General features: G+C 44.1%; 1 protein-coding gene across 2 annotated transcripts in view; it reads left to right on the top strand.

The window, feature by feature from the left end:
- Positions 1–11,165, top strand: part of SPAG6 (sperm associated antigen 6) — a 138,906-nt gene that overhangs the window by 49,740 nt on the left and 78,001 nt on the right. Inside the window, exons 1-2 of one of the 2 annotated variants that reach the window (XM_018564103.1) lie at positions 1,032–1,151; positions 9,194–9,337. In XM_018564103.1, the coding sequence (XP_018419605.1) occupies positions 1,097–1,151; positions 9,194–9,337 (199 nt within the window). In that variant the 5' untranslated portion in view covers positions 1,032–1,096. Of the gene's footprint in view, positions 1–1,031; positions 1,152–9,153; positions 9,338–11,165 lie in introns of those variants that run through there. The other variant, XM_018564095.1, reaches the window with a different exon arrangement.

Here is an 11,165-nt window from a genome sequence, read left to right as displayed (position 1 = left end):
AAATTTGCCCCCCCTGCATTTCTGTCAGGTAACGCACCACTTTGCACAGAAATGTGTTGCAATTCAATTAATAAATGTTTTGGCTTTATCATGTTTATCTCTTTTGTTTGTATTGGTACGACAGAAAAAAGTGGAGAAAAAAAGCCAAATTTGACATTCTACGCAAAACTCCAAAAATGGAGCACAGCCCTTGGAAAAAATAACTGAAATCAATCACTTCCTGTAATCATGAATGATTTTCTTAAGGTGCCCATACACCTTACGATTATCGGCCGATTTTTGTTTGCGATAGCGTTTTCGTCCGATATTCGTAAGGCTGGGCACACACCTTACAACCATCGCAAGACTTTTGTCTTGTGATGGTTGTAAGGTACTTTAAAAAAACGTACAATCTGCCTATCTTGCATAGGCAGATCGTACTTGCGATGATCGCAAGCCACGCCCCCTGAGGGGCAGGCTTCCAATGACCGCAATGCCGAACGGGCAGTGTGCGCTTGCGCACACCGGCCCGTACGGCTGTTATCGTACGGACATGCCACAAAGTTTTCGAACATGTCCGTAAGTTCAAAGTCGTGCGACCTTACAGTAGTAGAGGTCGCATGGCTTCCACACACCTTACGATAATCGTACGATCGCGGGATTTCCCGCGATTATCGTACGATTATCGTAAGGTGTGTGGGGACCTTTAGGTTGATAGTCAGTGTACAACCGCAAATACTGCACAATCCTACGACTTTTAACTTTCCAGCAGGTTAGAAAAAGTCTGTCGAATCGTACGATTTTCACAAGGTTGGTGGCGTTTTCGTACGTCAAAATTAGTACGATTAACACTGCTCATGCGCAAACGAAAATACGTGCGGTCGAGTAACGAAAATCGTCCAGGTGTTTTTTTTAACTACAGCTAATTGGACCTCGAGGCAGGATGGGGCCGCCGTACGAAAATCGCACGACGGCTCGATCATCGGACATATGGGCACCTTTACACCTCTCTACAGGAATTTTGGAGCACTCTTCTTTCACCAAGGGCTCCAGATCTCTCAGATTGGAAGGGCTCCTTTTCCCAACTGCTGTTTTGAGATCTCTCCACAGGTGCTCTATGGGATTTGGATCTGGACTCATTTCTGGCCAGTCCAATACTCTCCAGCGCTTTTGTCTGAAACCATTTCTGTGTGCTTTTTGAAGTGAGTGTTGGAGGAACATAGAGGGGTGGGCGGAATCCTCTCAGGGGGTGGTGACTGACCGTCATTGCTCTCCGCAGGGAGAAGATTGTGAGCTGAGCAAGCAACGGTTCGTGTGCTTTTTACCCTCCTTCCGCTTGATTGTGATAGATATGTGCAAGAAGTAAAGCACTTTTTATTAAATTGTCGCATGCGTCAAACAGTCAACGTTTCGGGGCCACGCAGGGTCCCTTCTTCTGGGCGACATAGTGACAACTTCAGCTTAAATAGTGAACCACACAGAATACACCATCTGTATTCTGTGAGGTTCACTATTTAAGCTGAAGTTGTCACTATGTCGTCCAGAAGAAGGGACCCTGCGTGGCCCCGAAACGTTGGCTGTATGACGCATGTGACGATTTAATAAAAAGTGCTTTACTTCTTGCACATGGAGTGCTGGTGACTTCTATTATGGTTTTTCTACTCTCCCAATACTTCTCTTTTCATAGCTTAAAGCTGAACTCCCGATAGATATAAAAGACACTGTACAGTCACAGGCTGGGGACGGGAAGGGGACCTGTACAGTAAGTGAAAGTGAAGCAGCAGCAGAGAAAGATCAGGTCCCCTCTCCTGCTAAGCAGGGCTGTGCTGCGTGGCAGAGCTGTGCAAACCTCAGGACTGGATATACAGAAATTAAAATTAGGGTTGCACAGATACTTTTCGAGTATCAGTGCAGATACTTGGCATTTTCATGAGAACTACCAGGGTTGCAGCGGTTGCAGCTGGGACCTGGCTCTGGCACTCCCCCCCTGTCCTGAAATCATTAGTCTGTATTGTTTTAGAAAAACTGTCACATGACTAAAAAACTAAAATGTATCAGTACTCGTACTTGTAAGTACTCGGCAAGTACCAGTACTCGTACTCGCAAAACTGGTATCTGTGCATCCCTTTATTTATATTTATAAAAAGAAAATCGTACATTAAAACAGAGATGTAGAAATCCCAGGAGCTCCGTGTGCTCCTTACAAATGACAGCTGCCTCCTAATTTTTGAATTTTTCTCTAGTCTAGTCTTGGAGCTCAAAAGTATCGGTACCTGTACTCGTACTTGTACCGAGTACTGTACTTGGTATCTGTGCAACCCTAATTAAAATCCTTTTCATAGGTGGAACAGCTCCCACGCATGTATTCCATGTGTGCATTTAGCTGTATGATTATCAAAGTTCAGCTTTCATAAATCTTTATTGTATGACATCCCTTTCTCTTCTTTTTTTAATTTGTTCTATTGTTTTGATTTTGAAAAAAAAATAATAATCTGAAAAAAATGATATCCCACAAAAATCTTTTGCAGCCGCGTCTGCTTCATTTGGGGGCAGGTTTCTGTTACCAAACCGCTAGGCCCGAAAAGCCTTGCTCGTCTGTAGTCAGTCAGTGAAGAATTTTCAGTGCATTTGTTCGTATTTGCTTTGTGACGAGTCCAATAAGAGAAGAAAATCTTCTGGCGTGATCCTTGGCCTTTTCTCAAAGCAGCATTATGTGTACGGAGCGGAAAAATCATCTCTGCGATCCAAAAAATGAACTTAGCGCACTTGAAAATGATAATGACCCGAGGTGCTTTCACCCAGATGGCAGAATCACTGCAGAAGGAAATTGTGCTAAGTGCAGCGTAGATACTGAATCCTGCATACATTACACGGGCTGCTTTATTAGCTGTACATGAATCAGTATCTCTGGCATTGGAACATGAATTGTTTTAAGCTGCCAGTGCTTCATAAATCTATGACTTTTTTTTTTTTTTAATAAGCGCATTCCATTCAGTATCTGCAAAAACAAAACTCCATTCTGCCTGCTTTGCTGAAGAGAGTTTAATATTCTGCTGGTGTGTATAGCCTTACCCCAGCCACATCATATCTGTAAGCCTTTTGGGAAATTAATCTTCAATCCTCGACTAATTATCATTGCAGATATCCTGCATTTGGTATGTAACAGGTGAGGAAGAACCTTTTGGATGTAATCTTCCAGCTCATTTAGTTAAAAATCCCTCATCAACTGTTTAGCAAATATAATAGTTAAAGGGAACGTCCATTTTTAAAAAGGGGTTTTGCAGCCTGAATGCGAGAGGGGTCCCAAGCAAAGAGAGTGTTGTACTGTATTAGGGTAGCAATTAAAGCATATCTAAACCCCAAAACAAAAAATGTGATATACTGCAGATTACTAGTTCTTAGTAGAGGTGCACCGAAATGAAAATGTCAAAACGGAAATGAAGAAAAATGTGGGATCGAAACAGAAAATGTTTTTTATTCTAACTTTCACATTTTTAAAACTATTTTATTTATTTTTTATAAACTTTTTAATTTTCTTATATTTAATTTTTATTTATTAATTTTTATATAATATTTTTGTGTGCACATTATAATATATTTGGAATTAATGATGACACCAGCCCAGATTTTGTTGGGAAGTGACCCAGAAATAACAGATTTGTAGAAACTTCTGGTTTCCTTTTTTTGGTCCTTTTATTGTTTTTGAGTTTTAGGCCCCATCCACACTAGGTGCTTTTTAGTGCAATCTGTATTTATGAAAATAATTTCATATACAAATCAAAGACAAAGCATACACATAAAGGCTTCAGCCACAAAGGAAACAATACATAAGAACAAGAGAAGGGCGCCCTATAGGGAACCCGGCATAGCAAGGTATCATTACAGATAGTGATAATCGGATGTTGGAGCAAGGGCCTGATACGGAACAATGTAGGCATTCAAGTCTTACAGAGTAGTACGCAACGAGGGTATGGGTCCATTCGCTTCACCCGCCCTAGTGTGTAAACCCCACTGCTCCAGTGACTCGGGAGTAAAATAAATGAGGAAAAGAGAAACTGCATACATAATGTCCCAAGCTGGGGTAACATAGAGAAGTACAAGGAAGGAGAGAAGAGCAAGAAGATCAAAGTAGGTGCAGGAGAACAAACAAAGGAGTACTGGGAAGGTCCCAACCCCTGCCAGGGTTTCCACGAGCCCATAGGTCAGCGGGAGACGGCCCACTGGGTGCTTTTATATGTGATTTAAAGGAGAACTATGAGGTGACTGATTTTCACTCATCCTCATAGTTCAAGCCGATCTGTGACAATGAAACTGTCCCACGTCGGCTCAATAGATCAGGAAGTGAGCGAACAAATACCGTCGCTCGCTCACTTCTCGATCATGTCCCTGCAGAGAGCCGTGACTGTCACTCACAGCTCCCTGCAGGGACTCCCCCCCCCTCCCCGCTCCGATCCTCTGGCACTGACTGGATGAACGAATGTGGGAGGGGGCAGGTACAGCTGGCTCTGCCTCTAGATAGGCTGGAGCTCGAGAGCTGGAGCTCGCGGTATACTGAGCTTTGGGTCACGGGAGGACGCTAGTTTGTGTCCTCCCGTGACCCTTAGGAGAACTATGGGGAAAAACACTTACCCCATAGTTCTCTTTTAATGGTTTTCTAAACACATATAAATGCATCTAATGATCTCCAATGAATCCATTTACACCTTGTATGTAGATGTATTTAGATGCAGTCAGTTTAGCTGTGTTTAGAAAAAAACTGAAGTCAGGTGCCTCCAGGAAACAATTTTAGCTTCTAAACGCACCAAAATGCATGTAAACACAAGATGGGTCTATTTGCTGAAATCTTATTGACTACTTCAATGAACTATTCAATGGACAAGGGACAGATGCGTGTAAAGGCACATGCGTGTAAATGCGCGTCATGTTAAGCATCTAGAAGCACAGACAATGCATCTAGCCTGCCAGATTTTGCAGACACATCTCTGCATCAAAACACAAGTGGCCAGTGTAAATGCGTCCCAAGGATTACCATGTAATAATTACATTTTCTGAGAATCTTTTTTTCTTTTGAAGAAGTATATTTACATATATTCCCCGGGGGAACATTGCCTGAAGCCTTCCTACCTGGGCTCCAGTGAAGTCATGCCTGTCCATCTGGAACGGTCTTCTTACCTTTTTAGAATTCACTGTAATGTGTTGAATATAGATGTGTTTTATAATGAGATAATGCGCCTTTCATCTGTTAATATGACTGATGAGGGAACGCCCTTTGTGCTTGGAAAGCTTGTTGTAAGATTTTTTTTTCTACTTAGCAGTTACAGTCGGACAATACTTTTCCATTCATACCTTACAGCTATCTGAGATGAGAACGAGGGACACCTTTTAGGACCCATTCATACCATGTGTGGATCATCTCCAGACCAGATTGTTTCCGGACCCAAAATACATCCTAATGTATCCCTATGCTATTTCTGGCCTCTGTTCACGCCAGCGCAGTCCGTTCCAGACCAGACCAGACCAGACCAGAAAAATACTACTTGTCCTATTTTGTCTGGTCTGGAATGCATCAAAAACGCATACAAACCCACTGGAACGCACCTGTAAGACCATTTTAAGCAACAACAACAAAAAATTCCAAAAGCGTCAAAATCGAGGTCTAATCGCGGCAAAAACGCAATGCACTGAGTTCCAGATCTGGTGCAGATCTTGTCAAGAAAATGGTGTGAACCTGCCCTAAAGGCCTCTTTCACACGGGTGGTCCGTTTAGGTCCACCCACCAGTTCTTCAGGTGGGTCTGATTGGAAGCCTAATGTTAGTCAATGGGCAGCTGGACCTATGGGCATGTGCTGCCTTTTTCCACCACACTGCAATGCACGGTATTGCGGTACGTGTGTGGCGACGCAGTGGAGTGCATTGCGGCTGGAAGGTGTGTTGAGGGTCCATTCAGATTAATGCACTGTAACGCCATGATAGGTGCATTGCACTATAGTGTACGTTAATCACACGTACCACGTGAAAAACGCACCACAGCAGTGTGAACAGGACCTTATAGAGGTTACACAGAAGCCTATCAAGCTAAACAGAGGGAAAACTGAGAAGCAACTAGGGAACTGACTGTCCCTCATAATAAGGGGGTACGTGTCATGCAGGGCCGCTGATAGTGAGGTACAGGCAGTACTCCAATACTGGGCCTGTGCCCCATCTGGGCAGCAGGGGGGCCTGGGCCCAGCAGGGGCTGCCAGTCACAATTCTTTGAACTGTATTACTTTTTGTCATATTTATAAAATGTTTGATTGATAACGCTTTGAAATATAGTGGCATTTCATTGTGTTATGCGGTTGGGCTAATCAGGAAGGCCCTGTCAGGTTAGCTTTACGGAGCCCCATGGTTTGTAATGTCAGCCCTGGTGTCATGTCCCTCATAATGAAGAGGTATGTGTCATGTTTACTAAAATATGAAAGTAGGGAATCCCTGCTAATCTCTCTTCTCAGACCCAGCTCATTATAATTGGCTTTGTTTAAAAAAAAATCAGTTTTGGATAGACTAGGGAAGGAATAAAACCTCTGTCAGGTTTTTATTGCTATGTTCCCACTAGGTAGTTTCACCCTTTCTATTGGCTTGGTGACCATTGTCACCACAACAGAATTGATGGAAAATCCAATATTTTACAGTTGTCACTGGAAGTGAGGGTTCCAATCTTCTAGGGGACGCCTGTTCTGGTGGCAACTCTATAACAAAGGAAATCCCTTTTGTTTGAAACATTTTTTGTTGGAAAGACCAAAATGTCATGCTAACTAACTGCAGAGTTTTATCTCTATTACTATGGTGTGTCCAGGTCCGTGTGCTTGATTGAATCCTATGTGATGCACATACGGTGCGCCGGCGTTCAAATGCAGCGACTGCCACCCGATCATTAGCTTGTAAATGGCAGATTAGGGATTCCTGCTGCAGTAAATGGCAAGTTCCTGATGCAGGAATCCCTAAATGCATCTACATTGTAGGTGTGAATGGGGTCTTTAAAGAGAGATCAGAAAGTAAGATTATTTTTTAAAGCTGCCACTTCCATGAAGGAAGATTCAAGTCAGTTATTTACAGCTGTCCGTCCGGTGATGGAAGCTGCTTCTTCTGCTGCATGTGGTGTCTCAGAAGGGATCAGACTACACAGAGGGACAATGCTATAAGGAATGCTGGCTCACTAATTAACATTGGAAGCTGCAAATATTGAATATGCGCACTCAGACAGTTAACATATCTGCATTGTAACAAGATCAGCCTTGTTTTATTCCTTGCTCCCAGTGTTTTGGATGCTGAGACAAAGAAGCAATTCAAATGAAACATGAACTTGTATAATCATTTAGTGGAAGTAGAGAAAGCAGCAGGAGAAAAAAAATCACAAAATGTTCTGGAAGGACTAAAAAGATCACTAGATAAATAGTGTTCTCAGCAAGGACAGCGTGTGTACTTTGATGCTGGATATTTGTTTGTAATTGTGTGACTGATCAAAAGGACAAGAGCTGCATTACAAGGGTGTGCCAGCACTAGATATTTAAGGTGTAAACCTCAATTGGCTTCAAGGAACAGTCTATATAAACAGCTTAAAGGAGAACTATGGGGTCAGTGTTTTTCCCCATAGTTCTCCTTAGGGTAACGGGAGGACACAAACTAGCGTCCTCCCGTTACCCTAAGCTCAGTATACCGCGAGCTACAGCTCGCGGTATACTGAGACGCCGCAGCCGGAGCGGATCCGAACGTAGATGACTGGATCCGCCCAGCTGCGTGACTGACAGCTGGCTCTGCCTATCTAGAGTCAGAGCCAGCTGTACCCGCCCCTCCCCCGTCCGTTCCGCCAGTCAGCGCTGGCGGATCGGAGCGGGGAGGGGGGAATCCAGCCCCTCCCCTGTCACGGCAGAGAGCCGTGACAGGATCGAGAGGTCAGTGAACACCGGTATGTGTTCGCTCACTTCTCGATCTACTGAGCCGACCTGTGACAGTCTCATTGTCACAGGTCGGCTAGAGGTGAGTGAAAAGCACCCACCTCATAGTTCTCCTTTAATGCTCAGTTGTAGTACATATGTGTAAACTGTCTTCCCTACCAAAAATGTCGTTCTGCCCATTTTCTAATCCAGAAACCGTAGCCGGGACCATACCATGTAGACCCCATTCACACTGAACTGCAACAAAATAAGCGCTGATTTGAGCTGAGCGACATTGAGCTTCTTTGAGCTACAGTGCACATTTTGACGCTCTACGTAGCGCTTCTTTTGGCATTTTACCACAGGGACTTTGTAGCTGCTACATTGGGCTGCATCCAATCAAAAGAGGTCTTTGATGTGACATAATTCCTCTTCCTGTTTCCTGCTTCTGGGGACAGTGTAATTTGTGGGCAAAAGTGACACTTGTGCAGAGCGACATCGCGCAACAATTATTATTATTATACAGGATTTATATAGCGCCAACAGTTTGCGCAGCGCTTTAACAATGTCGCACAAAAACGCTGGTAATGAGCGATATTGAGCTACACCATTGAAGTTTATTGGGGCCAAGAAGTGTGAAATCTGCCAAAAGATACAATACATGTTCGAGCGACAAGCTTCAGCTACAAACTACAGGCGACATTGAGCTTCAAGATGTGAACATCTAGATTGAAATGCATTGGAAGAGTTACATTAAGCTTTATATTTGCGCAATTTTTGAGCGGAAAACGCGCTACAAAATGCTCAGTGTGAATGGGGTCTAAGGGCCGGTGCACACCCGGGCGATCTGTGACTGCGCAGCAATCGTGCACGATACTGCGCTAATTGCCGCGCTGTCACGCAGTCGCCCATCACCGACAATTGCGCTCTTGGTGCCATTATTTTCTAATGGCACCCCAGTCACACCAAGCAGTAGTTCGCGATATACTGAACGTTGGGTCACGGGAGGACGCCAGTATATGTCCTCCTGTGACCTTTAAGAGAACTATGGGGAAAAACACTGACCCCATAGTTCTCTTTTAACTATGAAGAAGTTTGGGTGACTTCTTTAGTGAAGTAGAGGGTCATTCTAATCTATTGATCAGGGAGATTGTGGGATATCAACTTGAACTTAATATGCATGACATGAGAATTAATCTGCAGTGTGTAAGGTCTGTGGAGTGTTGTGTGTAATCATTTTGTCCCGTTCCTCTTCCCACAGCGCTTCTATAAGAAAGCTGCAGCATTTGTGCTCCGGGCAGTTGCCAAGCATTCTCCTCAGTTAGCTCAGTCAGTCGTGGATTGTGGAGCCGTGGACACGCTGGTGATTTGCTTAGAAGACTTTGACCCTGGTGTAAAAGAAGCCGCGGCCTGGGCTTTGGGATGTGTTGCACGGCATAATGCAGGTACGCTGTCACCAAGTCTGCAGCTTGTATAATAAAGCTTTTCTGGCTTGTGAAATGTTTTGCTAGTTATGTATATTCATCACTCGGTTCAATCTGCATATATTTTGCCTTCCGTGGTTCCTGCCTTCCTCCTCATCAACATGCTAATGACATTTTTAAATAGAGCCTTTCCCTTTTGATTCCATACCTTATTATAGACCCAGTAATGTCATTGCTCAGTCTTTGTGCTTCTCTAGGCAATTCAGGCAGATCATGGCTTGGGGTAAGGGCCAGCACGGTGCTGTATATAGCTTCAGTACAACTCTCAAAAGCTCTTATTCCCGATGCAAGCAGTGGGTTGGCTCTTGGGGGGAATTATGTAAATATCAGAGCACCTACATGGGCAGGTGTTCATCTAGTGCAGTTGGCTTTCCTGGGCAGACTGTATGTGCATGCCTACCACCCTGGTTAATGCCCACATGTGATGCCGAGCCTCCATGATAGAAAGAACTGAATCCAGTGAATGAAAGGGGAAGGGACATTCAGGCTGGGGAGGAAAGGGCCAGATGAGGCTAGACGTCCTCCAACCAGGAAATGAGGAGGGCTCTATCTGACTTGCTGTGGCTTCTAATCCACATTGAGAGATGCTCACAGTGTGCAGTGAAATCAGAGGAAGCCATTTCAGTACATGAGAGGAGCCGGTACAACTGTGCAAGACTGAAGGGAAGGCCGGAGTTCAACTTTAAAGTTTTACTGTATTTTAAATGTTCTTTTTAGTTTTGCAAGGAGTGGGGTAAAGGGATTTTTACTGCTCTCTGTGGCTCCAACTGTCACTAGGTCTGGAATTGAGGGGAGATCTCCCTCGAAAAGTGTTTTTGGTTGCTGCTAGTCCCTTTTAGATTTTGCCCTCACTTCTTTTTTCAGTGACACCGGGGCAGGAAGTGAAGGGAAAGCACCCCAACGTCACCATTGACAACAAGGAAACCCTTCCCACACAACCCTTCCTACAGTATCACTCGGCTGTAGATCCTCCAATCATCTCTGAATTGGTGCTGACACTGTCCTTCCTTCTGGAGGGGGGGCTACTTTTGTTCCCCATGGTCCTTGTGTGTGTTGTAAAGTAGCCACCGCTCCAAGCTCACTCTATTGATGGACTACAATCTCATGTTTAGTTTCCTAATTTGTATTGAGATTGTCACAATGATCTGTAGATCCAAAGATAAAGGCAACTAAATTATATTTGAAAATTGACTTATCCTGTAAAAGCTGAGCTTGACTCATCATACCCCACTCCCCCCAAAACCTTTCTCCTGGTCCTTTAATCTAAATAGGTGGCTTCATTGACCAATGGAAAGTCTTGGGATTCGGGACAAGTGTGGCATTTCCAGGAACAGATGAGATTTACAAAGAACTTGTTGCCTATATTTGATATTTTGCATTAAAGGTAACCCCTGCTTCTATGTTATTTCATCATATCCCTAGCCTAAGTCGCCCACGTTTGTGACAAATTTAGGAACATTTTCCCTATATGACCTGCTGTAAAAAATAAAAGGCTGAAGTAGTAAAGATGGTTTGAAATGTAAGGGAAGCCCAAGAGTCGCAGAGAAGGACGTAGCAGGTTCAGGGATGAGTATGTCTCATGGAGGAAGAGAGGCGGTTACACAGCTGTCCATTTCCCCAACCCACCGAGACCAGCTGCAGACGGCTGTGCCGCTCATCTGACTCTTCATAGAGGAACACGCGTGGTTTACGCGTCACTCTCTTTTCTCCATTGGCAAGGCAAATGAGTCTCTCCTTGCACAGACATTTTTATCCCAGCAGGAAAATATCTGTGTGTAATAAGTCCTTC

The sequence above is a fragment of the Nanorana parkeri genome, unplaced genomic scaffold (assembly GCF_000935625.1).
Source record: "Nanorana parkeri isolate BGI_ZX_2015 unplaced genomic scaffold, ASM93562v1 scaffold23, whole genome shotgun sequence".
Classification (NCBI taxonomy): domain Eukaryota; kingdom Metazoa; phylum Chordata; class Amphibia; order Anura; family Dicroglossidae; genus Nanorana; species Nanorana parkeri.
The sequence above is the reverse complement of the archived record's forward strand: the minus strand, read 5'-3'. Positions and strand labels throughout refer to the sequence as shown.